Raw genomic sequence first — 27,930 nt, 5'->3', positions numbered from 1 at the left:
TTCTGTTCGCCTCAGTCAAAAGTTCATTAACCTTGGTGTTAATAAGACAAGCCGATTTGCATTTAGCGCCACTTCATATTCATGTATGGTGTTACGCCTGCGTCATCCTAAATTCTTATCACTAGCAGTGGTTAGTACTAGAGGGTGCAAAAAATAGTAAAATAAAAAATGAGCATATAGCATATAGCATCAGTTGTTATGGCAGCTATTTTTTCTCTCTTTTAGCAACATGTAATTTTTGTGATAGTATAGTACGAGGTTTATACTGTTTGGTGTACAAATCTCGGACACTTGACACCTACCAAAATGTAGTTTTATGCATGTGTCAGGTGCCGCCGTATCCCTGCTGACGTGATGCACACTGCATACATAGTGCGCATAGTGCACAATGCAGTACTCAGTCCGCCCTGTAGGTGGTGCCCATCCTCAGGAAATGGATGTAGGCCTCTGTGATGAATCAACAGCACAGAGCAAAGCTAACCAGACGGCAGGCCTGGCCGGGGTTACAGGCAGCAGCCATGACTCCCCTCTGTATGCCTCCAAATGGTTTGCATGAAGAAGGAAAGAAGGTGCCAGAGAGAAAACAGACACGCCACTGAATAGAATTTGTTTTATTTCCTATAATCTCAAAAACAAACTTTTTACTTTGCTTGCACTCAAAGAAACGAATATATTCAGTCCTATGTCAAGTCATAGTTTTCTAAAATGAGATCTGACCAGAGGTACTGTTGTGGCCTCTGGGTGGCCACATGATTATCTTTTTTTTTTTTTCATCTAATGAATGCTGTTCCAGGTCTGGACTTGAGGTCAATGCAATAATTTATTTCATGGCTATTGGCAAAAAATAATAGTAACACACGTACACCAATGCACACGCGCAAAGCACGTGTGCACACATGAGGGTCTTTGAAATAGTTTATGTGTATCTCTTACTTTGAATTACATCAGTACGGCATATGGCATGGACTAAGTTTTTCTTTTTTTTCCCTGACTATCTTTCACAAGAACACTGCATTTTGACATGATAATACAAGTTCAATCAACAACCAACAGTTAGCAGGAACAGTATATAGTACGTGAATACATTTATACAAAAGGTATACACAAACAATACACTATATACTTTGTGTGATCACCATGGCACATACACACACACGCACGCGCACACTAAATCACACACTCAGTGGCTGCAGTTACTGAATGAAGCATATACTCCTTTCCAGAGATTGTACATCATTTGCAGTGCCATTCTGCCCAACATCAGCATTTGACCAAACTGTCACTCACATACTGCAGATATAGCTATTGTACTTAGGGGGTAGGGGAGAAACTATGTACAGGGATTAATTCATAAAATATTGCACTTATTGGCCCATTGCATCTCATAGCAAGTGCTATGACAATGCTCCTAAATCTGTAACACAGAGTGATATATACACAATCTTAGAATATAAATCTACATAGATAAGTCAGTACTGACTTCATGCAATTTTTTGGAACTTTTATTTAGCGATGAAAAAAACATGTGACGATGTAAAATGAATAGCTATGTTTTTGGCACGACTGTGTCATATGAAATGCAGGTGCTCTAGGGAGCTTACTGGCTTTCAAAATAGGCAAGTATTTTTTATATTATATAGATTTAAGTTGACAGTAAACCACTATATGTCTGCTAATGGAAGTGTTTTGTGAGTCTGTGATGCTATAATGTTTCCAGCACAGCTCAGTGAGGCAACAATTTTTTGTTTTTTTTGTTTTTTTTTTGTTTGTTTCATTTGTTTTGTTTTTTGAGAGGGACTTAATTTTATACAAGGAACATGAAATATGGGCATGCTGACTCAAAACTTAAACATCTTAATATATGGCTGTTTATTCCATGCCACAGCTGATCATTAGTATTTTCTGTTCTACATCATACACTCTACTGTATTTACTGGAAATGACGGATCAGTGCTATAACATGGAGCAGGTTGGGGTGGCTCTGGGGTTACAGTAAAGTGATGATTCTTTAGGTAAGGCTTATTACTAGAGGGCTTGGGTTAAAACGGCACAGATGATTGATTTTCTTTTTTTTTGGCAGCATGCTCATCGCATCGCACTATAAAGGGTCATCTTAGAGGCTAAGCACAAATAACTAGTTGCTTTTAAGATTTACAGATATACTCGTTGGAGGAATCACACATCTACAGACAGCAAAACATGTTTTAGTACTCACATCAACATTATACATACTGAATTCATTCCAAAAGTATGCAAGACAAAGGAACTTACAGAGGCCGTGTTGGAGATGCTAAAAGGCCACTTTTTTATCCAAGGTAGATGATTTTTAATCAACAAAATGCACACGTCTATGACTCAAACAGAATAGTCACACTCATGCAGACCCACGCACACTATACAAACAGCCACACATTCATTACACTAGCACACTGCACAAAAGAAAGCTGCTACATCCTATACAGGGCACTAAATCATAGATTTGGCAGCTTTAGGAGATAAAATAGACCTATAAAAGGAAAATAAACACTCAAAACAAAATAAAAGAGATAGCTGAAATATTAAATTAAAGCACACTGATCCCCCATTTTATTATTATTCTAAGACTTAAAGATTTTAATATCAATTGTACAGCTGTGCCATTAATCTTTAAGATTAACGATACAGCATGACTATAGACTATGTTCTAAAACTAAGTCTTATCCAGCATTATCCAAGGTACTTGGTTTACAAGCGTATTAAGTCGCAGAGGAATGAGATGCCTGTGATGTCTCTAACAGTATATCCTAGATATCCTGTAATAGTACGCATTTTACAATAGCCGTGTCTGTATGTCCATTTGTCTGATTATTTGCTTGATATATGGGTGATAAAAGTAGTGAGATGATACATCAGAATTTTGTTAAGTCTACTACTAAACAAAGTGTGACTTCTAGTCCAGAGAAAGCAGCACTAGGAGGGGAGACACTGCTGCTGCCTGAAAACAAAACTCTGCACGCTCTCTACCACACTACAGGATCAGAGCTGCCCTCCCTCTGCCCCTGACGCTGACCACTAACAGTTGCACCCCGGCTGCTGGAGGGGCGGAGCACTGTCTGTGAGTTTGGCAGTGGGGGCTCCCGTGGTGACGGCCGGATCTGTGTCCAAGCTCTCAGACATCTTGTCACAAATGAGGTCAACGAGACGCTCAAAGGTCTGCTTCACGTTGATGTTGTCCTTGGCACTTGTCTCAAAGAACTCAAAGCCTTGGCGACGGGAGGAAAAACATAAGAGATGTGAAGAGTCAGAGATAGACGAGGGGTACAGAGAACGACCATGAGAAGCATAAGATCATGGGTACATTCATAAGACGTTTTCAGCAAAATATTTGAGGTCGCTTGGCTTCCAAAGAGCAATATAAACACCAAGGATCAAAATGTGGTGCAAAGTTACTTTTAGTTTCATATGAGGGGGTTTAGGCTGAATAGCTGTAATTTGTAACATTTTAAAACACATCATTACAAAATGCTGATGTTTAAGTTCTCTGTAAGCATGCTGTCAGTGTGGAGCTGTTAGCATTTTTTTTATATATATATAATTTCTTTACGCTGAGATTATTTCAAATGAACTGCTTTTTACTTTTCTTTGTGTATATTTTTAATTTCCTGGAGTTAAATATCCGCAAGGTATCTATTTGCACTTGATTAGGAATTTCTGGTACTCTCTCCATTACTGATGAATACTGGCAAGCGAGGAAAAGAAAAGTATAGCATCAAAATGTCATGTTTTCATGTGACAGGATGTTGTGATGCCACCCAATTTTAAATAAACAATATGGTGAAAGCTCTGTCAAAGACTTACCCAGCTGTTCTGCCAGCAGCCTGCCACTATCCACCGAGACCACTCTCTCCTCTTCCATATCACACTTATTTCCAGCCAACACCACCTGTGCATTATCCCAAGAGTAGGTTTTTATCTGGGTCGACCTGCACACAGTGAGAAAGGACCAAGAAAACCAACAAACAGTTACAACAAACAGTTAAACTGATGAATGCTATGTTACATACATTTTTGTTAATTATTTTGTGTCATTTTTTTTTTTTAAATCAGGTATGATTAGAGACTGATATGACTGATGGTTGAGAGAATGACATGGTACAGAGGTTGTACTGCATGGCCCATTCACAAATAACAATTCAAGCCTAATGTCACTTTTCATTTCTCAGTTATGTAATACCTTCTGACAGCAATGGAAAAGTGTGGCAATTTACTGAGTTCAAAATATAAGCCCCCAAGCAACCTGCTGCTGTGAATCGAAAACATGCAATGGAAAATACAGACAGGCTCCCTCATACTCCTCAGCTGCTGTGTGCTGTCTGTCATCCCCCGAGACTTTAGCCAAAGTCTTTTCCATGTATGTTTAGTCCTGCTATCATTAGCCCCACTAGCCAGCTACACAAAAGCTTATAAGCTACAGTCACTCAAAAGACATTTTGGAAACACTAGCTTGTCAGCTCATACAAGCCTCGCTGATGTTAACTAACACTGCTATACAGGCAATACACACACCTTGCAAAAAAAAAAAAAAAAAAAAAAAAGATTCTGGCTGCTGGCTGGTTGTTTGAGCTCTGTTTAAGGCACAGGTTACCTTTTTCTACCACTTTTTTTTTTTTTTGCACAGACTGATTTAACAGTACATCTTTTTCCAAAAATGGGTAAGATCATACATTTGTGGGCACAACACTGAAACAGAGAAATGGAGACCTGAACCTTAATGACACAAATTTAGTTAATGTCTCCAAAAAACTCGACTCCAAAGAGTCAGGCAGGAAATTTTCTCTCTCAATACACTGACACACTTCTATGTCACAAAAGACATAAGCATTGTGTGAGTGCCTAACGAAAGTTAACACTGTTATAAAGCTCTTGCTAAGGTTTTGTACATGTGCTGAAAACTCATATTGGCATAAAGCCAAGCAGTGTGGCACTTTGTGATATGTCACAAAAAATGCAAGCAAAACCATTAACCACTAAATCGTGTCTTTTCCGGTAAGAAGATCCTGCCCTCATATGGCTTACATTAATTTGATACCAGTTACTATAATGTGTACTATGAATTTACAATGCAGTTTGCGTACAATGAATTACAAAATCTACTCCACGATAAAAATTTGAGTAATGTGAATTTACATGAGTCTATTCAATGTTTGAAAAAATAACAACTTAAAGATTCAAATTTATGAGAAGTTTAAAGCATGGAGATGCCTCTGCATATTGCTCTCTAACCACCAAACACAATTTGAGAGAGGATTTAAGGAACAAATCTCTCCTGTGGTGGTGCGGTTTGACTGAAACTAGGGCACCTTACACACCATCGGCTGAACACAGGGAAGACAGGGTGAGTGAGAAAGAAAGACAGATTGAGAGAGTGAGAGAGAGCAGTGTGTTGTTGGCACTGCTCCTCTCTGTCCAGCTCTGACTTGTTGGAGCGGTTCAGATGTGGGTCATATCAAATCCAACTGCTGATACTGTTCATTCTGACAGAAAATCAAGTCAGAAGACACTGAGCTAGTGTCTGTATCAAAACTTGCAGCACAGAATATGCAGAGTGTCTGTATTTTCAAATGCTTTCAGTACCATTTAGTTCCCGTGGTGGAGAGATGAATAAAAAAATAAAAATAAAAAAAGTATATGCTGTGACAGTGCTGCTGTAATTTGCCTAATTGTTTGTGTATGACGCTATTTTCCATTAAACTGCATGAAAAGCATTTGTTCCCCACCAGTTTACATTTGATGTCAGCATTACAATATTATCCCGTTTTCTGTCTTTGTCACAGACAGGAAATGAGCACATCACAAGCTTAATTCAGGCACAGTCAGGGAAGGAGCCGTTGCCATGGAGACCCCTTTTTTCACCAACCTTGTCACAAGGAACAAGGCAAAGGGAAAGTGGAATTAAAGCCCGTGGCAAAGGCAAAAGAAAGATTCTGGTTATGTGAAGGGAGGAATAAAAGAGGGACAGCCTGTCCGCCTGTACATAATTGTTTGATTTGCGCATGGCCTGGTGAGTAAGCTCACAGGTAGCTCCAGGATAATAAGATACAATGCAGATTCACACTGCTGTATTTCATCAAGGTGTCATAGGATCTATAAAATAATAAAGAGATGTGTTACCCCAGACCTCTCTTTACAGCACTGCCCTCTGCTTCCTATTGCGCACTACTGAAGTAAAATTATACTTTCAACCCAAAGTATACTTGTGACAGTACAGCATGCCGGGTGGGAAGGGTGTCACACACATTTCAACCTTATCAAAAGGACACTGAGCTTCAAATGGGTGTTCAATAGTGTCAAAAGCAACCGAGTTTGACATGACAAGTGCTTTCCCAAGCAGCTGTCAAATGCTGCTAGCTGAAGGAGGGGTGCAAAGTAGACACTGGCCTTAATAGTGATTGTCACAGCCCCACAATAGGTGCAAGCCAAACGGCATGCAGGTAAAATGTCAGCTACAAAAACACTCAGGTCTCAGGTCAGGGTGTCTGCAATTGCATTGGTATCTCTTCATGTCAAGTAAGCAACTGATGCAAAATGAGCATCCAGAATCCTGAAATACTAACATGATGAGTCAGAATCTTTGCTCCAAAATATTTGCTGTGTGTGTTGGCAAAATCTCTTTGGGCTGGTGTAGAGAGATAACTGTAGCACAGTAGGGCATAAATAGACCACAGAAAATAGAAAGGGACCGTTTCTCACCACATTGCCTGTGAAGAGTCAATGGGTAGGAAAAAATCAGCAAAATGTAAATTAGAACACAAGTTTATTTCAAACAACAGAGTAAAAAAAATAAAGCCCTGTGCTTCACAACAATTTTCTAGTTGTTGTGCAAATGAGAATGCATTTTTTTCTAGAGCAAGAATCCTAACCCAGAAACCTGATTTCTGCAGCTGATTGAACATAGCCATCCAATTCTTATTTTAGACATGAATGCATCATCATAAATCACCAACTTCGGGCTTGGCTCAGAGTTACTCCTCAGCCTGCAGACATTTGTGTGACTCATATATGGACTAGAGCCATGACCTTGACAAGACCTTCCCCTAGACCCCCGTAGCCACACAAAGATGCACGCAAACATACAGAACTTTTGCACATGTCACCGAACAAAAGTGACAGAAGGCTGAGGGCGAGAGAAATAGAGGGAAAGAGAGAGAATGGAGGGAGCGTGGCAGGTAAACTCTTTGGCTTCGTTTCCTCAGAAAGAGAAACCATGCACAATATCTTGGGGCACACTGGGCACAATGCCACCTGATTACATTATGACTAGAAACGGGAAGCTCTTTTGATATGCTGATGTGATACAAGCCACAATACACATGGATGTGGTTCGAATGGCCTGCAGTCCACACACTGAATACAAAAACATCAGAGACAATACCAACATATAAAACTGCATATTAACTGATGACCCAGGTTTACCTCCTTTAATTCAAGTTTAACTCAAGAGAGCCCGACGTGACTCACCAGTCCTGCACAGCACCGAAGGACTCCTCGTTGGTAATGTCATACATGAGGATGAAGCCCATGGCTCCGCGGTAGTAGGCAGTGGTGATGGTTCTGTAGCGCTCCTGGCCCGCTGTGTCCTACACACACAAAACATGATGCATAAAATTAGCATTGCTGTTAGCTGGCTGAAAGACACTGTCATCAGGGAAATAATCCAACACAGCACATGTCAGATTATGAACACATACTGTGCCCATAAAATCTAATGAATTATTTATCTGACTGGTAAATGAGTGTAAACAGCCATTGCTAATCAGCAGCTATTTACAGTTATTCCTGTAGTTATTCCTCCACTTGTACAGAAGTTTCCTCTTTTGTGTCAGTGGCTCTATTAATCATAATCATTATATCTGCATGTGCTTATGGCTTTATTGTGTTCATGATAGGGAAAAAAAATTAATACCCTAACTGGTTTACTGTCCTGACAGTAATGATGCAGTTTTGGCTGCACTGGATGACTCTTTCCTCTCCTCGATAAAATAATCATTTAACTGTGTTAAAGACCCCAAGGCTCAGTATTCAGAGGTCAGCTTGTGATGTGTGTTTCTCATAAACAGAAACATATATTGGGAGTTAAATGATTTTAACGCCAGAAAAGCACATGCTGTTGGTGGTAATGCTGAACAAATTGCTCAAAGGCAGCAACTAATTACACAGCATTTAAGGAATAATACATTGTACACAATATTACCTTGGAAACAAGCCCCTACTGCAGCCTTACAATCCTGCTACGAGATGTCAATGAAAATGCAAATGCCTCTGAATACAGACAGATTAAGATTTTCTGTACAAAGCTTGTCCATGTTATTGATGTCATGTATTGTACTGACTTGTTCCCTGCACGTTGCTGTGAACCTGCTTCTGTTCTGCTCTATTTACTCATACACCGTTCATACTGAGCAGCACTGAAAAACCTCTTCTAAAAACAAACATACATACTGAATATAAGCTTATGTTTATTTGCTACTTGACATACAGATGTGTTGTTTAATATCTGTGTTAACGATTAATTCATTTCGCTGTGTGTAATCATACTACATGTTATCTAAATATTTCAATATTTTGCAAATGTACGTAAAGTTTTTAGGGCTGTCGTTGTTGTTGTTATGTTCATCTACATTCAACATATTAGATTTTTTGGCCTTTTTTAGCAAGCTGGCCAGACTGAATTTAACAATATTGATTATAACTTTTTAGGTGCTGCATATACTGTAAATAATAACAGACATAGCAGGATTTAGCCATCAACACTTGATTGCCCCCCTTGTTTCTGGTTAAAACTAGAAGCCAAACCATTGAAGACCCCATGTTATGGACTCTTACTTTGTTGATTTATTGCATTTCTTCTTGAAATGTGATTTCTGGGCAGGACATCAGTTTGAGCAAGAAACACAATTTTATTTGAATCGAAATCGGGATAAGAGAGGATGTTTAAAGATATGTGAAGGTTTTATTGGCTGAAATTTTAATTTACAGCCACTAGTGCAGGATGATGTCACTATTTAAGATGCTAGTTCTACAGGAAGTAGAAGTCATGTGAGGTCATTTCATGTGACCTCAAACGAGTAAAAAAAAGCTCACCATTACTCCCACTAAAAGGATTCTCACTTGCCACATATACTGACACAGAGGTAGATACAGTGATGTCACTCCATTCACTTGTTTGCTGCACTGTTGTTCTACATTTCCACCTACAAGGGCAAGAGTTGTGTACCTGCAGCAGTAAAGCAAGAAATGCTGGAAGGATGGCTTCAGGCTGCTGTGCTTAAGTGATGTTACACAGAAGCGACACAGACAACACTGGACAATGTTTGCTACAGTGCTTTTGCTCTGTGTCGGTCAGAACATGGCTGTAACAGTGTGCCTGTTATAGCCAGAGGACATCTCTGACCTTCACTGCACACAGACAGAGCTCACAGCCTGCCTAGCTACCGCTCACCGCAGCTGGGACGTTCTGTCGATTTACAATAACACACAAACTGTATGTGTGTCTCTGTGTATGTGTTTATGTGTATATTCCAACAAGCTTGTTTTCCATGTAAGCATTTTTGTTATGCAGTCTGTTGTGTTTTGTATAACTGCATACTTGGTCCCTTTGAATAACATACATAAAAACAAGGAATGTGTCACATGAAAACAATGTCACTTTTTTCCCAACTTTTTTTTTTTTTTTTTTAACATTAAAGCATTTTTCACTGACACATACTCGACTTTGTAGGTGGATCATTCGTTTGGCAGTTGTTGTTGTTGTTGTTGTACTAGTCATCCGGATGATGCTTTGACCTCTGTCTTTCCTCGTGTCTGAATTTTAAAGACTTAGTGGTCCACACATTTCATTAGCCTATCGATTCGTGGCCGAGTGCTTGACAATGACCTTTGCATTTCCTGACTATTTTGGTGAGCAGATTTGCTTGTTCTCAGTTAAAAAGACAGCGCAAGACAGAAAAAAACCTGCTGAGTCTGGTAAATTAGAGCTCTTTGAGAAGCTTCGCTTGTAGTCTGCAACCCACCAGAAATCAATCCAAGAAGCTGCCTGCTCAAGCAGAGAGGTGGAGAGAATAGAGGCTGACAGTAGTTTGAGTTCTGCATCATTCAGTTCACAAGTTCACTCTTAGACAATCGAAGTTTCATCTTGGCAGAGCTCTATCCTGTGTTACTATAACAGGGACAACTGACTGATGCATTGCTGTGACACTTTTATCTCTCAATAGATTGTTTGTGCAACAGCCACAATGAGATTTGCCAATAGCCATCACCTTAAATGCTTAAATGGCCACTTACTGTAAGTCCCAACTCTTCCTGAGCCCAATTAAAAAAGACAAGCCAATTAAATGGATGCAAAGGCAATCCTCTTTCTCTCTGAATATGCTTGTCTTTGCTAATAACAAAAACACATTACCCCAATTAGAATCGCATTTGACTGTTTTCCTTTAGCTACACTTTCTACATCCTCCTCAAGTGCTTGTTGTTTGTGTCTTTCATACTGTATGTGATTATAAAACACCAAATGCCTGGGGACAATCGCTGCAAAAGAGAGCTATTACGGCTGAGAAGAACAAAGCCAAGAGAGTGGGCATTTGGTGTAGTACAGAAAGAGAAAAGAGAAAGAGGAAGAAGAAAGAAAGCGAGCAACATATTAAGAGACACAAACAAAGAGAAAGAGGAGAACATCTGAATTTCTACCCCCACATTGTCTTAGATAGATTAGGAGGTAATCTTTAACAACTAAGATGAACTCTTAATTAAACAGACTCAGAAATTTTTCAGTTTCCCACAGACATGTACAGTCACATTCAGACCAAAGTGTTGCTTCTGTTTTTGTCCCCTGCTGTGTGCCAAACTAACACTTACTAGCCTCCTGTCAGTGATGTTGAGGCTTCCATCTGTCCTCGTCTTTTCACAGTGGTGTCAATCTATGAAAAAACACTACAATATTTCTTAAAGAATTCTGTAAGTAATTAAGCACAAAGCTGATGTGCTGGCAAAATGTATTCATGCTGGAGGTATAAGGTGCTTGGCATTATTCTTTAGTTGTGAAATTTGAGGCACAGTTTTTAGCATTTACTTCTAAAAATGATAGGATGGCTTCCATATAATTAAAATTGATCAAAATCTATCTTTTACCACAGTCTACCCAGTTAAGATAATCCTACACAGATTTGGAAGATAGATGCCATAGTTCATGTAGCTATTTCAAACTCTTATGTCTTATGCGCCATAATGTTTGCCAACTTTACAGCAACGTAACTGACTTTTTATACACTTCCTACAAGACTCAAATGATATTGAAAGTATGACTTGCTCCAAATATATATTCTGTTTTTTAAGTGCACATCAGTACACAAAGTCCTCTTTCAACACAAGATGAAATGAAGTACCAGTGTGTGCCCAAGCATAAATACCAAGCATATGTCTTGAGAAATTCCTCACCGAAAGACTAAAAATAGATTAATGTAGAGATGATGCGGGCTGGGCAGGAATTTACTTTTTTCTATGTCCAACTGTACAACCGTAAAGCCACAGCCTGTCACAGTCCTTGATATTGATCAGCAGAGAAAGGTAAAGATGGAGAGAAGGAGAGAGAGATGAGAGGTCTGGGCAAAGACTGACAGCCTAATTCGTTTTATAGACAGCCTCTCTGCAACAACACAAAGACTAAGTGAAGAAGGACAAAGAGGGGGCAGGGCATCTATAAGGAGTCCCCTTCCCCCTCATAGTATACAGTAGGTAGTCCTCCAGGAGACACTGGAGGACAATAAAACATACATTTCTTTCCCACATCAATTGTATTCAAACATGCCGGCCCTCTCTGTCCCCCTGGGAATGGACAGGGCAGCTTGCATGATTTGCATGACAATGTAGAGACAGGACCTCAGCGTAATGGATGGAGTGCTGCGGCCTGCTGTACACTTTGATGTATAAATTTAAAAATCGCACGACTACCATTCATTAGCAAAGAGCAGATCCTAGAAATCAAATGGATGTATAACTTTGAGTCGTTTCTGCATAAGTTCTGTTTAAACTGTGAGTCTGCTTGGCTCCATGGATTCACGGGCACTTTCACAGTTAACAGGGAGATTGAAATGAGAGATGCAGTATATTGAGTTACAGCATGTTGTTGAGATGCAAATAGCACAGCAAGTTATCTTTTGGCACTGGCCAGTCAAAGACTACAGGATGAGCAAATAAAAAATAACTGCTGTGGCTATAAAAAATAACATGGTCTTGAGTGCTGTAGCTATAAACGTAATAATCTTACAAACCTACATCTGCTTATTTGCTACTACATGACCAGTTTTGTCAGGAATTTTTGGCATCATGCTCAATGCTTAGATGTTAATATTTTATCCTGAAGGCAGCTGCCACAGTAAAATCTATACTGCTTTATTCTTCTACCAACAAAGAAATTCAGTCTGATCAACTTCCCAATGGCTCCACATACCCAGATCTGTAGTTTGATCCTCTTGTCATTCTTGTACACGGTTTTCACTTTGAAGTCGATGCCCACCGTGCTGACAAAGGCCGAAGTGAAGGCATCGTCTGCATAGCGGAACAGGAAAGACGTTTTGCCCACGCTGCTGTTGCCGATGATCAGCAGCTTGAACATGTAGTCAAAGTTCTGGTCTCCTCCCTCTCCCTTCCCTTTTACATCCTGAGTGGCAGCCATCTGCAAAAACACCACACATGACACACTCCAGTCAGGGTCGTGTCCTACACATGGCAAAGTTAGTGCAGTAAAAGCCTCACCTTGGATTTACAATGTTACTTTTTTTTTTCTTGTGCCGAGAGAGCTATGACAGTGTAGTGAGGCCACACAGCACATGTGAACACATCTCATATGCTCCAGGTGTTTTTGCCTTTTGACCTTTCACAGCTCTACAAACTAGCCTCTATTTTTGTGCACAAGCGAGGGAGCAGCAGGCAGTGGGAGAGATGGAGAGAGATGCACACATGCATGTGAGCTTCTCATACAAATCAGACTTCAGAGGTGACAGAAGGTAATTCATCACAACCATAGACAAAGACACAGCAAGGAGTTAGCATTACTCATGCTTCAAATACAGCAAAGTTATCATTTCACTGCCATTTCATTCCAAGATGAGATCACTACCAGATGAAAAATGCAACACCAGATCTCTGCAAAATGAATGCTTACATGAAGTAAAAGTCAAAATGACTATGTATTGTTATTATTATGACTGAAATTACAACTTTAAGAATTAGAAATAGATTGCAAATGCTATCATTTGATGATCAAAAAAGAGGAATTTAAGAAGAAATGAAAATTGAAAATTGAAGAAGAAATTGGACAAGAAAAACTTCAATCTTCGGGGTTTAAAGTCTGCTTAAGCAGCTATGAGCGTGTGATCTCTTGATTTCTCATCAGAAAAGCGTACACTGAATTCGCTTGCATATCAGTACTACAGCATGCTGGCATATAGCGACCAAACGCAGAATAATATAGCCGGACATTTCATTCAGAAATTGCCTCTCGTACACCAGTGAGCATTTCTGTCAGGAGTGGCAGCATTCAACGCCCCAAGAGGACAAGAGTACCAAGAGCAGGATGACTGGAGTACGGTCATCTTCGCTCCAAGGTGAATGTTTTGACAAAGCAACGATGCTTGTGTCAAATATGAGCCACTGAGCTCTCCTTATCCAGTTAGAGGGGAAAAAATGCCGGAGCTCCGTCCTGCACATCCTGCGTTGGGTTACAGCTCGCCTCCTTGCGTAAAAACACCGTCGAGCACATATTAGTATTTGCAAGGACGGCGCTTTCAAAATATTTGTGCAATGCTCACATTTACAGACATCACAATAAAATCCTGCCGAGCGATCTGGGAAACGGCGCAGTGTAGTTAGTAAGCAGGCAGCGGCTCGCAGGCTAACGCTTGACAAGCAATACCGTTCTGGTCATGAGGTCATTTTTCTATTGATGAAATTCTTCCACATAACTATTAATAAATCAAACTCTAGCAAAATGCAGTGAGGACATTGTATGAACCAACCTGGTCTGAAGGCCTCGGCTCTATCTGTGTCTTTCTCTATATGGCAGAACACGGTTTTATTTGTGTCTAATGCAGACGGTGTTGTTTTTTTTTTTTTTTTTTCTATTTTTTTTTTTTTTTTAAACACCGACCAATTTCAGCACCTGGGAGCTGTCCCCTTCGGTTCGGATCTGGCACGCGCCCCTGACGAGGCTGAGCACGAGCGAGAGTGCGTTATGTGCGTCTCTCTGACGTCATAGGGAACAAGATGGGGGTTGTAGTTTTTTAATAGCATCAAAAGCGCAGAGGATGGCGACCAAAGCCCTGATTTGACTACATTACTCAGCATGCAGCGCATCCAACTGTCAACAGCTGTATGATTTACATCGGAGGCGCAGCGTTGAGTCTGTAGCCCTCTTTTCAACCCCAGAATAATAAGCGCTCGGCAGAAACTGGCGCCTACAGACGTCCAACCATGAATGACCGACAGCAATATAACATAATAAAGCCTGGGAACCTGAATTTTAAGACAGTGGTCAAAATTTCGTGGCTGTATGCCGAAAATGAAGACAATGTTTGATGCTTTCCCTTTTTTTTCTATTAATAGCTCCAATACACAGCAAAAGCAACTGCACCTTACCTTGCCATACAAGTCCATCTCCGCCTCAAGTGATTTAAATTAGTGTGTTTTCCCCAAAAGTGTTCAATTTTGATGTCACTGCAGAATATTAAATTCCCACCGGGCAGTCTACAGTGAAACCTCTTACAAATTAATTTATTTTTGCAAGAGCAATAATGGCCTCTCTTTTTTTGCGTCACTCTCGGTCTTGCTGCCATTCCCCGCCCAGAAATCAGGCTCCGCTTCAGAGAGCAAGCGGCTGAGCAAACAGACGAGGGGCGTGAGTGCTGATGAATATTATTGTGGGCCTTTCAATGGGCAGCCGTGCGGCATCGGCCCTTGTGTTAAGTGGTAATTGCCTCTCTGCGGACGGACTTGCCGTGCATGATTAATATAAGTGACAAAGTGTTAAAACTGTACTATTGTAGTAATGTCAGCAGTAATCATGAGCGTTTTATTGTGCGTGAACCTGAACCGTCCACGTGTAGTCGAACCAGCCCAGTCTCGCTCTCACATACACCACAGACAGATCCTATAATAGCCCAACGTGCGCAAAGACTCCTCGGGCACTGAACCAGACACAACAGAGGTTACGTAACTACGTCGCAGGTACGTAGGCTCAAAGTAGGCAACAGGGTAGACGCTTTCTTTTTACAAGGATTTGGTAGCGGCCGTGTTATTGGGTGGGAATATGTTGGTGCTGCACTTTGATTGGATTATCTGTGTGTGAGGGCTGATGTGTGCGCAGTGGAGACAGGGGGCGTGCCAGGTATGAAACACAGCATGTTTTCCTCGTCAGACTTTTGCAAATAAGAGGTATTTACATGAGTGTGAGCGTGTGTGTGTGTGTGTGTGTTGTTGTTGTTGTTGTTGTTGTTGTTGTTGTTGTAGCAGTAGGTTAATTCTCCATATGCTCGTTTCCTCCACTTTGAATACTCTGGGTTGATTTTGTACCTCTCTAAATGAAAACTTGGCATACATTCATACATACATACAGTGCTCCAGCTCCTCTTTACATCAAACTGCTGTCGGTTTTCTGAAGCTGTTTGGCAATTTCTTGAGCAGAACTGCTACTCCTGAGAGTTTCTGCATGACTGCAAGTGTGGTAAACAAAACTTTTTCTAGAAGGTGCTGCGCATGAGTTAAGGTCACTATGGCACCATCTGCTGTTGGAAAAGGTGCACCTGTGATATTTTCTTGGCAGTGCTCACACAATATGTTCTGGTAATGATTAATGTAATGTGATAGGAAAGAGAAGAAACTTTATCTGTGCTGTCAGACATGCACACAGAATTCTGATGGACCCTTCACACATCCTGTATATGAATATAGGATATAATTGAATATGCTGCAAATGTAGAAACAACCACTTTAAGCTTTCTTAACACTACTTAATAAACAACCAGCTCAGTCTTTACTTATGTAGTGGCTCTAAGTAAGTAATCATGTGCATTTTGATTTATGCATTATGAATTATGGTTTAATGGTTTTTGTGATTTTATTCCTCAATTTTGTTATGTTCATGTATTTGTATCCTTATCTCAAATGGCATTTGCAGTATTTCATATCTTTCTATTTAGTTGTATGTAATGTATTATTGTGTCTTGTACCACTGCACTGTGTTGTTGGCTACATTGTGTATCTAAGTTAATTGCAGCTGTGTGTAGCCCTATTGCCCAAGTCAAATTTCCCCTCAGGGATAATAAAGTAAACCTTTTTTCAAATCTCATTAACGAGGCAGTATACACAAAGTGGCTGTTGCCTTACTGGGCTCTTAATACTCATGGCCTGTTGTAAAAACATACATTTAGAAGGGGGTTGGTTGTAGTTTTAATTGGCTCTTTTAATATACTGTATATGACCGCTGAGTCATCAGACCCTCTTTATTAATGCTCTGTTGTTATACTGGGTTCCAAATGAGATTTCACTGTTGAATTTCCAAATTAATTACCCAGCATGTGGGGAAAGAGCCACCTGTTTAAAAAGATAGGAGGCAACCTCTAGTTCTTGGTTGATGAAATGATAGCACTTTAACAGACTGAGATATTAAGTAATGGCCTTAAGGTAACCTAATGTTTTATTTTATTTCTTTATTATTAGGAGGAGTAGGAGAAGGGGAGGAGCAGGAGGAGTAAGAGTTGTAGTTGTATTCTAAAATAGATATATAAACATTTGGAAATTAACTATTCAAGCACAGTGGACATCATAATTATCCTTTCCACCAATCAAACATGGTAAAAGTATCTGTGAAGGAACATTATTTATGGTGAATTATTGAAATGTTTCCAGAGACGTTTCCTAATTTAATAATATTTTTGAGGATGTAGGCACCTCTGCTCTCACTTGTTGTATTTTCATTCATGTAAAAGACAGTTTGCAATGGAGGACTCGATTGAGGTGATTCTCCAAGACCAAAGCAGGCACCACCATCACAACAGAGACCACCCTGTCTTGACTGCCTCCACAGGGGCTCTCCTCACAGGGCTCTATGGGATATGGAGCCTCTTTGCCATGCCAGGCTTCCGCAAAATCCCTTGCAGCCTAAAGGTACTTGAAATATACTTTTTCCTCGCTTATCTAATTGCTTTGCTCCTCTTACACCTTTCTAAACACCAAATACTGCATGTCGGTTTGTAATGAAATTAAATAAGTAGAGACAGACTATAACTTACTCAGTAACAATAATTTGCTTGTTTTGGAGCACAGTGCTCCATGCTAACAAGAAATGTGGGAACCTGAGAAAATGGTAAGTCTATAATAATTATTTTATGAGGCACAGCAGTTTACACTATTTCTGTGTAATTCACACATCACTACTTTTCTTCACTGTCAGTACAAGATGGACAAGAAAACATCATTATCAGGAGCAAATGATCAGCAGTTGGGTAATGATGAAACCACATAATTGTTATTGCATGGAGACTTAGCATTTTGGGGGATTTGACAGCACCAGTACACACAGTTTATTTTAATCAATGTTAATCCTAAGAAGGGGGGAATTAAGCTGCTGTGTTTAGTCAGCCTGCTGTCTGAGTCAGAATAAATGTGTTATGCTGAATAAGTTTACAATAACTGAAATCCTATTTTATCAAAGATTAAATCCAGTTTACCAAAGATTAAGCCGAGAAAGCAGAGGCTCTGCTGAATTTATCACTGAGAGAAAAAACATGAAACAGTTCAGCTGATAGTGAAATGAGAGACTTGGTGCAAGGATACTGTGTGAGTGCTCAGCAGGCGTTATAATTATCATTTTGTTTTACTTTTCGTTGGCTTTATCATGACAGGCATTCACTTGAAAGATAATGCAAATTTTCCATTGAGCACAGCATTGTGTCTGCCTGCTGATGTTCCAGTTGCTGTTGTTTGGAGAGACCGGTTAATATTCACAGATATTGGGCAATCTGAGGTCCTAACGATGTGAATTTTAAGTTATACTGGATTTAGACCAATGTACAGTGGCATACATGTGACAGACGGATGAAGCAAGCCTATTCCCGCCTCCCATATTGTATTTTAGCTCCTATTTGCCATCTTGATAGCAATGATATGATGTTGATAATAAAGCGTTATTTTATTGACCTTTGTTCTTACTGTGGTCCAGGTTCCGTATTTGCCCTCCAGTAAAGATCAGACGCTGAACATCATGAGGCTGCTTGAGGGACGGACAGGTCATTTAGCAGACCTTGGATCAGGAGACGGCAGACTGGTTAGATGGTTCTACTTTATTATTTAAATGGTGTGTCTGTCTTTAATAAAAATGTGTGCATGTGTGTCCAGATGGATAGTGTTGTGCAGGCCTGACCGCACAGCCGTTTGCCTCAGAGTTTGAATCCAGGCTCTAGTTTAAATGTGGAAGTCTGATTTTAGGTGTTTGTATGTTTGTGTGTTGTTGGTTTTAGTTTTAGTAGAATTTAAATACATAATCACATTGGATTCTCCAGGTATTTGCTGCCTCCTCTGCTGGTTTCCAGTGCACAGGCTTTGAAATCAACTCCCTACTAGTGGCATATTCAAGGAGCAAAGCGCTCTGGATAGGTGTTCCTCCTAGCCAGGCAACCTTTGTTAAAAAAGACTTCTGGAAGGTACAACTATAACTTTGAACTGATTGGTTTCCTTAAGAGAAATCAGAGTTTTCATTTGACCATTTTGTGTCTTTCTTTTCACATAGACTGATTTATCAATATACAACAATGTGACAGCGTTCCTTGCACCAGGAGTGGTGAGTTTTATTCCCTTATGGAATTATGTTCTTTTCTTGCTGCACATATTTCACTGTTTTCTGAGTTACATTGGAAGAAATGTAACCCATTTGGTTATGACAACACTTAATTGAACGGTGACAAATGCCGCCTTTGCTGATTGGTCGACAGATGGAGGTGCTGGGTGACAAGCTGCTGAAAGAGCTTCCTGATGATGCACGTGTCATTGTCTGTCGCTTCCCCATCCCCCACTGGCCACACCACTCATCTGTCGGCTCCGGTCTGGACCAGTCCTGGGCCTATGACATCGGCACCGTCCGCTCAAGACTGGGAACCATACAGAGCCGTGACTAGTAACACCTCTGAGCTGCTCTCCAGCTTCATCATCCTCAGCAGCACTAAGCCCCCCAACAAAACACGGTTCTCATTTCTCTTACCAGATTTGGACAAAATTGTTAACATGGAGGATAATTATGAGACTCAAATTATATATACATATATATATATATATATATAAAATAAGCCATTTTCAGTACATTTTTTTGAGTTGGTACATAAAACAGTGATTTAAGTTAACCATGTCAGGAGTGATGATGTTTTTTGGAAGACGCTGTTGCCTATGTACACTGAAGCACTACACAGAGGCCAGATGTTGGGATTATTTCAACATCAGTTAGCCTCTGGACCATTTGCACTATTTTATGCACTGCCAGAATAGAGTTTCATTATTGTAGTGACAATCTTATTGAAAATACCAGCATGCACTGCAATGCAGAATATGTTTGTGGGTGCCACTGAAACAAGCACTGGGCAAGTATGTCTATGGCTCTATTCCTAACAGCTCTATATGCAAAAAAAAAAAAAAAAAATCTAATAAATGATAAAACTGCTTTAAACTTACTAGTGTATATTTCATTTTGATGAAATGTTGATGTAATCTTTTATCAAATGTTTTGTTACGGTTCTGTTTGTGTTAATGTAGAACACAACAGAAAACTAACACAAAAGCTGTTTGGATCAAAATACAATCTTCACCCATTTAGTTGTAAAATTAGCTGGTATTTAAATATATACAATAGATGTTCCAAACTAAGAAAAAACAAAGATAGCATGTAGCATTGTTTTTGTACCACACGTTGCTTTTAATATATTGTTGCTACAAAACTCATATGTAGAAGAACCTAAATTTTACATTCTGATGAGATGTTTTTTCCTCAACGTGTCACCTTGGTGCATCATCTTCAAATCAGACGGCTTACACAGATCAGTGTGTAGGGGGAGATGTCAGGCATCACTGTGGCTCAGTCATACCACATGCTGGGTGTAATTCAGCAGAACTGACCTTGACTAACCTCTCCATCTCCCTCCCCTCTCCCTGTGGAGGCTGCCATTGGATCCCGTGTGTGCTTTTCACTCTCAGTCCTGATTGTGTGGAAACCAGTGCGTGCCATGTGCATAGCTTATCTTGAACTCCTTGCACCTGCTGTGAACAGTAGTCTTACACTGTATGCACGACATGCATCTTGATATGCCTGCTTCTGCCAGCTATATGACAACGCAGCTGAACTGCACGTGACCACTACCCACTCATCACCTGGCAATCACATAAAGCCTGTTGTACAGGGTAAGGACTATGGACCAGCTGTTAGAAGCTTTACATTTTGTATTAGTTTAGGTCTTTGGCAAACACAACCTCAAATGCAAAAACAGTCATTGACTGCTGTATATGGAAGCCGAGCATTTTAAACTTGAAGGAACATCTCCACCTGAGGGTGCTAGTGCTCCAAACTGGGAGTTCTGCAAAAACACATGATGACAAGTGTGAGCCTGAGCAGAATACACAATTTGTTATCCTCTGCGTAGTGAACATCTCAATGACAGTCTGCAACAGACTTAATAAACTGCAACTTATATTGTGTCACAAAATGTAAAAGGTGCCTTCACTCGTCCATACTCGTCCAGTTGAATAGAGGCTAATCTATTGTACAGCACATGATTGGGTTCCTACAAAATCTTTTGCCTGCTATTATGTGAATGCAGATATAATGAAGGAGGAGGATGATCATCGCTGTTTGCCTGTTAGGAGTGTAGACGTCGATGATGATGATGATGATGATGATGAAGATGAAGATGATGATGATGGTGGTGGTGGTGGTGGTGGTAGTGGAGAATTGGTAGAATCCGTAGGAAGGGATGTGTTAAATAATATAGAAACCATATTCTGCTTTGGCTCTTTTCCATGTCGTGATTTTGTCATCATCAACACTGATGTGCATTCAAGTGAATGACATCCACCAAACTCATGCTCTCATTTTTCACCGTGACGTCAGGGAAAGGGTGGCAGACAAAGGGGTGGGGTGGCTGCCAGAATATAAAGCCACGCAGACAGCCTCCTCTGGTTTCATTCTGAGTGCGGGACGGGGAACCACAGTGTCGCCTCTCTATGGAAATACAGAGGAATACCGTGCCACAGCCGAGCAACAGTAACATGTGTGAGTCCACACAGAGGTCCTGCGAACCTCGCAGGAAGAGAGCGGATGACCGCGGTGTGCCTTCAGAGATGGCCAGAATAATCACCGACCCTGTCACTGGAAAGTGCTACTGCCGTGGAAAAGTTTTGGGAAAGGTAGCGCAGACGTAGTCTTGATATTTGGCTTTGAGATTTACGACGAAACTTGAAGACAGCATGTTAACTATGTTTTTTCCTTATTCCAGGGAGGTTTTGCTAAATGCTATGAGATGACCGACCTCTCCACCAGCAAAGTTTACGCGGCCAAAATCATCCCCCATACGCGCGTCTCCAAACCTCACCAACGGGAAAAGGTAAGCGCATAGCTCTGCCTCTTGTGCGCACTGGAGTCGTCGGTAGAACAGATATTTACTCTTGTCTTCAGTGATAATCATGACCATTTTCTGTCTCTCTCTCCCTGTGTCTCTCTCTCTAGATTGACAGAGAAATTGAGCTGCACAGAGCACTGCATCATAAACACATTGTGCACTTTTATCACCATTTCGAGGACAAGGAAAACATCTACATTCTTTTGGAATACTGCAGTAGAAAAGTGAGTGCTGCTGTTTTGTATGTCTGCTATATTAAAGTTTCAACCACCGTGCCTTTACATCATTGCACTTTTACAAGTGCTTTGGATAACACCTGCATTGCACCTAGAATAATTTAGGGCCAGCACATATGCAGAATTCAAAGCCTCATCATCACGATAAAGAGCAGGGTTCCATAGAAACATAAGCAAAACGCTAAGACCCTATAGAGAACTGAATATTAATGTATTGCCATTTGAACTGAAAAAAATCTGAAAAAATATTAAAAAGTCTGATGAGGTCACATGTAATTTTATATTGATTTTTCATCAGGGTGGCAGAGGCTTGGCACCCAGGATGGTACCACTTTAAATTGAAATTTTAAACAATTCTCTTATCACAATTGTTGCCATTTTGTGTCTTTTTTCAGTCATTAGCCCATATCCTGAAGGCACGGAAAGTGTTAACTGAGCCAGAGGTCCGTTATTACCTAAGACAGATTGTGTCTGGGCTGAAGTACCTGCATGAACAAGAGATCCTACATAGAGACTTGAAACTGGGTAAGCAGCCACTCTGCAGCAGTGACACATCAACTCTAAAGAAGCACTTGATACAGGGATGCATGTTTTTTTCTCTCTCTTGTAGGGTATCATTTTTACTACCTGCCCACCCCACCCCTCCAGTTTTTTGTTTGTTTTTTTTCATCTTGTGCTACTGATCACATCACAGCATAAAGACTTATGATCCAAGAAGCATATCCTTTGATCCCGTGTTCAATATCAGTGCTCACCATTTCATATCATTTCTCCCCTTCAGGTAACTTCTTTGTGAGTGACACTATGGAACTGAAGGTTGGGGACTTTGGTCTGGCTGCCAAGCTGGAGCCAGCGGGAAACAGGAGGAAGACAATCTGCGGGACTCCCAACTACCTGTCACCTGAGGTGCTCAACAAGCAAGGCCACGGCTGTGAATCAGACATCTGGGCCCTGGGCTGTGTCATGTGAGTAGGCTTACTCTATATTCCCTGTTAGGGACTTCAGATTGGTATATAATCTGCAAAAAAATATTTTGACTGCATGTCACCTTTAGATACTCAGAGAATATGGTGCAACCATCTCCCTTCCAGCAGCACAGAATACTCAGAACATCGTAATGAAAACCAGCTCACCTCTGCATTGTCTTTTCCCTTTGTCCTGCTCCAGGTACACAATGCTGCTGGGCAGACCTCCATTTGAGACCACCAACCTGAAGGAGACATACAGGTGTATTAGAGAGGCACGGTACTCCCTGCCTTCTTCCCTATCGCCACAGGCCAAGCAGCTCATCGCCAACCTGCTGGCAAAGACGCCTGAGGACAGACCCCATCTAGATCACATTCTGAGGCACGACTTCTTCACTCAGGTAGGCAGCATTTCCCCTCTCTCTGTCTCTGTCTCTAAATGTCATTGTGTAGGAGTGTAACACTGACCCCCCCCCCACCAATCCGCCGCACTGACCCATTTTCTGTCTCTACAGGGCTTCAGTCCAGAGCGTCTGCCTCCTAGTTGTTGCCATTCTGCACCAGATTTCCACGTCTCCAGTCCTGCCAAGAGCTTCTTCAAGAAAGCTGCGGCTGCGCTGTTTGGTGGGAAGCGGGACAAGGTCAAATACTACGAGACTCTCAGTGAGTAGTACATCAACCAGTGAGCACCCATTTGCCAGATTTTCACCTTGTGAAACTGCTCTTGCTACATGCAGCATTATTAAACCTTGTTTTACTGCAAACACTTCATTAGTTAGTGATGTTATGTCAGTTTGACTGAGAGGCTGCAGTCTAAATAAGCTGTTCTTGTGGCATGCTTGTCTTTGATAGATAAGCTAACCAAAGAGGAAGAGGAGATCTACAAACTGCAGCATGACTTGAAGAGAACTGTCATCAGCCAACAACAGAGCAAACAGCTGGCTGAGGTAAGAGGCTCATCATTCAACACAATAACACAGCATATGGGCCAGACTGGATGAATGTTGCACTTGGAGATATATAATTTATGCACTGAATAACAGGGAAGTGTTTTGATATTGTAGTGGGAGAGACGAGTGAGTCATACTGCTTCTGCACAAAACTTAATAATGAGCACATTTTCAGAGAGAACGAAAAGTCATTATTTTCAACCTCTAAGCCAACCACTGTGCGTCTGTGAGTAAATGCTGAGTCATAGCAGGAAGAGATGATCTAAATTCACATATTCTAAATCCAACTGTCATCTCTTCCCACCTCAGAAAGGAAGGCCGCTTCCGCCATCTGCTGAAAACCCTGTTGCTCCGGCAACGGAGAGCCAGTCCTCGACAACGCGAGATACCATCCGTCTGATCGTGAGGGGCAGTCTGGGGAGCTGCAGCAGCAGCAGCGAATGTGAGTTCACAAACCTCCATTCACAATCATGGTCCAGTACTCACATATACTCTTATATAGATTTTATATCTGTTTCTACCTGTAACTGACACTGAAACACATTACATCCCACTGGAATAGAAACGGCAACCCTGCAGAGAATTTTTGTAAATGGAGAACTGAATGTTGGCAGTTTTGATAGTAAAGATATCTGATAAGGCACCTAGAGTTGCAAAAAATCTCCTGTGTTGTACTTATATGACTGCAAACTAAGTCACATGCTCTGTTTTTTGCTTGTTTAAGGCCTGGAAGACAGCACCACAGGAAGCGTAGCTGATACCGTTGCAAGTGTCTTACGAGGGTGTCTAGAGAATATGCCTAAAGGTGAGTTTGCTTATTTGGTCTGACAGTAGTTTGGTTGCAATGACCCAAGCTATCATCCTGCATGTTGTTAGTTACACATTAATATACTCCACCCAGTGGACTGTCATACTACAGCCAAAGCTCAGTATCTATATTTGAACCTCAAACATCAACAACAGAAACAGTACAGAATGAAACAGAATGTACTTCACAAAGTACTTCAAATATTTTTTTTTTTTTATCAATAGTGTACAGCTGTTCAAGTTTAAACTTACTGTTTGCAAATGGATTAAGGAATGTTTGCACAAGTTCCATCCTGAGGCATTTAAATATACAAACAATCCCCTGAGAAATTAGGCTTTAGAGATACCCAAAATTTAATATAACAGATATCACATTGCTATATATGAGATTAGCATAGTATTTCAATGGAGGATGGTGACCCATTCCAGCCCAGGAATTGTCAAGTTTATACTGTAATTAAAGTAGAAGTTCAGGTTATTACAATTGTATTCTAATCCTCCTGCTCTGTGTTTTCACCCTGAAGCGGATGACATTCCCAAAGGATCAGGCAGCTGTAACCTTCAGTGGGTGACCAAATGGGTGGACTACTCCAACAAGTACGGCTTTGGCTACCAGTTGTCTGATCACACCGTGGGCGTCCTCTTCAACAATGGCACCCACATGAGCCTCCTGCCAGACAGAAAGTATGTACTGTTATGTGCTTTCACAGTAGTCACTGCAATTACTGTCTCCATAGTTAGTGCCGATGGCTTGTCTAAGTCTGCTGTAGTAACTCTAGAAAACATCTTAATGCCTTAAACTAGGTCCAGACTGAAGGGATACCTTGATGTTTTGAATCCGAGTACGCCATCTGTCTTTGCCAGATGCTTGCTGCAATGTGGGGGAAATGTATCTATATTGGTGATTCATTTCACCGAAAACATTCTTATTATCAGTGTTAGCATCTCCCACTGAAGCCAAGGTTGTTTTCAGATCTGGACCAGACCCTTTGCTGCAGGCCATCTCATGTCCCTCCTGTCTCTCTCCACTGTGACTGTCTAATAAAGCCAAAAAATGTCCAAAAATAATCTTAAAGAAGTAAAAAGGAAAGGAAAAACTAAAATTCCAAATTTCAAGAGATCCCTTAAAAATTTTCATGGATGACTGTCAACTATTTATTTTTTTGGGTGTTTTTAACCTCCTATCTCTCCCCCTCTGTATCTTCTCAGGACCATCCATTACTATGCTGAGTTGGGCCATTGCTCTGTGTTCCCAACCTGTGAGGTTCCTGAACACTTTGTGGGTCAAGTGACTGTGCTCAAGTACTTTTCCCACTACATGGAGGAGAATCTTATGGATGTGAGTATATACCTGTTCTCCCCTCTTTTTCTGTTTCTGTTATCTTCCTTTTTGTCTTGTAATACCCTGCAATATTAGAAACAGTGTTTGTTTTTTTTCCCTTACCTAACCTGATGTGGTTGTTCTTTTTCCTACGCAGGGTGGGGATCTGGTTAGTATGACAGATGCACACATGCCCAGACTCTACCTGCTACAGTGGCTCAAGTCCGACCGCGCCCTCATGATGCTCTTTAACAATGGCACCTTTCAGGTAAACACACCAGTATATCACACAAAACACAGCAGTTACTATTTAGATTAGCAGAGGAGGAGGGTTAGACTTGACAAAGTGAAGCCTCAGGCAAACATGATACTTGTCTCAGAGCAAGAGATTTGTATTTTTCAAGAGTTGTTTGATGTTCATTCTATGCCAGCATATTAACATCTATACAAATCAATCTCATCCTAAAACTATATATTTTTTTTTTATCTCCAAAGGTCAACTTTTACCACGACCACACCAAGATCATCCTGTGCTGTCAAAAGGAGGACTACATGCTGACGTACATCAATGAGGACCGCGTCTCCAAAACCTTCAAGCTCAACTCCCTGCTGACATCTGGCTGCCCCACAGACCTGCGTGAGCGCATGGAGTACTCCCTCAATATGCTGCTGCAGAGATGCAGCTAAACCCAGAATAATGTGTTGAGGACACTTCATAGAGACGGTCCTGTTCGTCTTACTACTGCAGTGCTGCAGTGGAGTCAGGAGCTGGAAGGAACTGTGTGGCAGAGAGGCTTTGAAGATGGACTTAAGCAAAGAAACACCTAAGATTCACTCCTACACCTCTGCATCTTCATGACTCAGCAGAGGTGAAAAAAATATGGACAGACTATGGACAGGAAAATGAAAATGTGTGTAGCACAATGATGGTGGATGAAAAAGGGCTTTATTGTATGTTGATCATGGGAGGAGAGAGAGAACTGGACATGTTGGAGTGAGTGTGTAGGTACGACTGCGAACCCCATATGTTTGGGACAGAGAGGGATGGTTGGTATGTGAAGAGAAAAACTGGGCTGGCACCCAGATGACTTGTTTATAAAACTGTGGATCCTCTTGTTGTTTGTAAAGTAAATCCACAAAGGGCTGATGCTCAGAGTATAATCGGAGCAAGGCTTTGGAATATTGTAAATGACGTATACTGTGTGCACAGCCAGCTCTGCAGTGCAGACACAGAGGCTGCCTATGTGTGTGGAAACTGGTCCGTCAAAGGATATGTAAGGGGGTTAAAATCTCTAACTTTAAAACTGTGATTCATTCTCTTTACTGACATATGGACTCAGCCCAGTGAGCTGAGAAAAGGTGGAATGAGAGAGAGAGAACGGGATCAGGAGAAGAGAATGACTTAAAAAAACAAACAAACAAAAAAAACTAATAGTACTGCAAGTCCATTAAGAACCCCTCCAGAGCCATCATCACCTGAGTAGAAAATGCCCTAAATAACTTATTGTGTACAAAGTGCAATATTTATTTATTTAATAATAAAACACATTTTCTAAAAAAAAAAATCTTTGCTTTAATGATTGTTTTTTTTTTTTTTCATCAAATGCTTTTGATCTTTTCAACTTGCACAGTAGCTTGTGCACTGCACTTCTGTGTGTACAATAATAACAGCTGCGTGATGTTTCATGTTTTCTTGACCACCACAATGCATTTCAGGAGCCCCAGTAGCAGCATTACACAGCCAAAAAGTAATTACACCTTTGCCGATTCACACACACCAACGATTTCTACTGCCCCATTAGGTGTTAAATAATGTAAGAGGAGCAGAGCTGAACTGAAGCAAAGCAAGTGTAAAGTCTGGACAAATTTCACACGTTTTACACATTTGGATCGAAGACACAAAATCTGTTACTTTATACTAATATCTATGGGCTGGTCCTATCTTTGAGGGACCCTTTTGTTTGTCAC

General features: G+C 40.8%; 3 protein-coding genes across 11 annotated transcripts; 2 read left to right on the top strand and 1 right to left on the bottom strand.

Moving 5' to 3' along the window:
- Nucleotides 1-596: 596 nt before the first annotated feature.
- Nucleotides 597-14,854, bottom strand: rab3c (RAB3C, member RAS oncogene family). 2 transcript variants are annotated; one of them, XM_030060595.1, is made up of 5 exons: nt 14,668-14,854; nt 12,482-12,706; nt 7,498-7,616; nt 3,838-3,962; nt 597-3,242 (listed from the first exon to the last, which is right to left on the bottom strand). In XM_030060595.1, the coding sequence occupies exons 1-5, from the start codon at nt 14,683-14,685 to the stop codon at nt 3,052-3,054; spliced, it is 678 nt and encodes a 225-aa protein (XP_029916455.1). In that variant the 5' UTR covers nt 14,686-14,854; the 3' UTR covers nt 597-3,051. The 2 variants fall into 2 exon arrangements, with proteins under 2 accessions (XP_029916455.1, XP_029916456.1); XM_030060596.1 differs by lacking the exon at nt 14,668-14,854 and adding an exon at nt 14,049-14,216.
- Nucleotides 14,855-15,333: 479 nt separating this feature from the next.
- LOC115364716 (protein N-lysine methyltransferase FAM173A) lies at nt 15,334-19,723 on the top strand. 8 transcript variants are annotated; one of them, XM_030059277.1, is made up of 7 exons: nt 17,069-17,193; nt 17,353-17,392; nt 17,480-17,531; nt 18,248-18,352; nt 18,588-18,728; nt 18,815-18,865; nt 19,017-19,723. In XM_030059277.1, exons 1-7 carry the CDS (start codon nt 17,142-17,144, stop codon nt 19,197-19,199), a joined length of 624 nt encoding a protein of 207 aa, XP_029915137.1. In that variant the 5' UTR covers nt 17,069-17,141; the 3' UTR covers nt 19,200-19,723. The 8 variants fall into 8 exon arrangements, with proteins under 8 accessions (XP_029915136.1, XP_029915131.1, XP_029915132.1 ...); XM_030059276.1 differs by lacking the exons at nt 17,353-17,392; nt 17,480-17,531 and adding an exon at nt 15,334-15,462 and having other exon boundaries at nt 17,020-17,193; XM_030059271.1 differs by lacking the exons at nt 17,353-17,392; nt 17,480-17,531 and adding an exon at nt 15,335-15,462 and having other exon boundaries at nt 17,016-17,193.
- Nucleotides 19,724-21,288: 1,565 nt separating this feature from the next.
- plk2b (polo-like kinase 2b (Drosophila)) lies at nt 21,289-27,527 on the top strand. Its single transcript, XM_030060984.1, has 14 exons — nt 21,289-21,471; nt 21,561-21,668; nt 21,791-21,907; nt 22,315-22,444; nt 22,701-22,884; nt 23,087-23,285; nt 23,400-23,547; nt 23,737-23,831; nt 24,144-24,276; nt 24,559-24,639; nt 25,166-25,325; nt 25,851-25,980; nt 26,120-26,230; nt 26,458-27,527. The coding sequence occupies exons 1-14, from the start codon at nt 21,289-21,291 to the stop codon at nt 26,647-26,649; spliced, it is 1,971 nt and encodes a 656-aa protein (XP_029916844.1). The 3' UTR covers nt 26,650-27,527.
- The last annotated feature ends 403 nt before the right edge of the window (nt 27,528-27,930 follow it).

This window comes from Myripristis murdjan, chromosome 9, assembly GCF_902150065.1.
Source record: "Myripristis murdjan chromosome 9, fMyrMur1.1, whole genome shotgun sequence".
Taxonomy (NCBI): domain Eukaryota; kingdom Metazoa; phylum Chordata; class Actinopteri; order Holocentriformes; family Holocentridae; genus Myripristis; species Myripristis murdjan.
This window is presented reverse-complemented; position numbering and strand designations above follow the sequence as displayed.

Excerpts from the sequence above, each read along its gene's own strand:
- plk2b (XM_030060984.1), top strand. The coding sequence starts at position 21,289 with ATGGAAATACAGAGGAATACCGTGCCACAGCCGAGCAACAGTAACATG. Across the intron at positions 21,669-21,790 it reads AACCTCACCAACGGGAAAAG|ATTGACAGAGAAATTGAGCT; the intron begins GTAAGCGCATAG and ends CTCTCTCTCTAG. Across the intron at positions 24,277-24,558 it reads CTGCAGCAGCAGCAGCGAAT|GCCTGGAAGACAGCACCACA; the intron begins GTGAGTTCACAA and ends TGCTTGTTTAAG.
- LOC115364716 (XM_030059270.1), top strand. Across the intron at positions 18,353-18,587 it reads GATCAGGAGACGGCAGACTG|GTATTTGCTGCCTCCTCTGC; the intron begins GTTAGATGGTTC and ends TGGATTCTCCAG. Across the intron at positions 18,866-19,016 it reads CGTTCCTTGCACCAGGAGTG|ATGGAGGTGCTGGGTGACAA; the intron begins GTGAGTTTTATT and ends ATTGGTCGACAG.
- rab3c (XM_030060595.1), bottom strand. Across the intron at positions 7,617-12,481 it reads GGATCAAACTACAGATCTGG|GACACAGCGGGCCAGGAGCG; the intron begins GTATGTGGAGCC and ends TTGTGTGTGTAG. Across the intron at positions 3,963-7,497 it reads TTCGGTGCTGTGCAGGACTG|GTCGACCCAGATAAAAACCT; the intron begins GTGAGTCACGTC and ends CACTGTGTGCAG.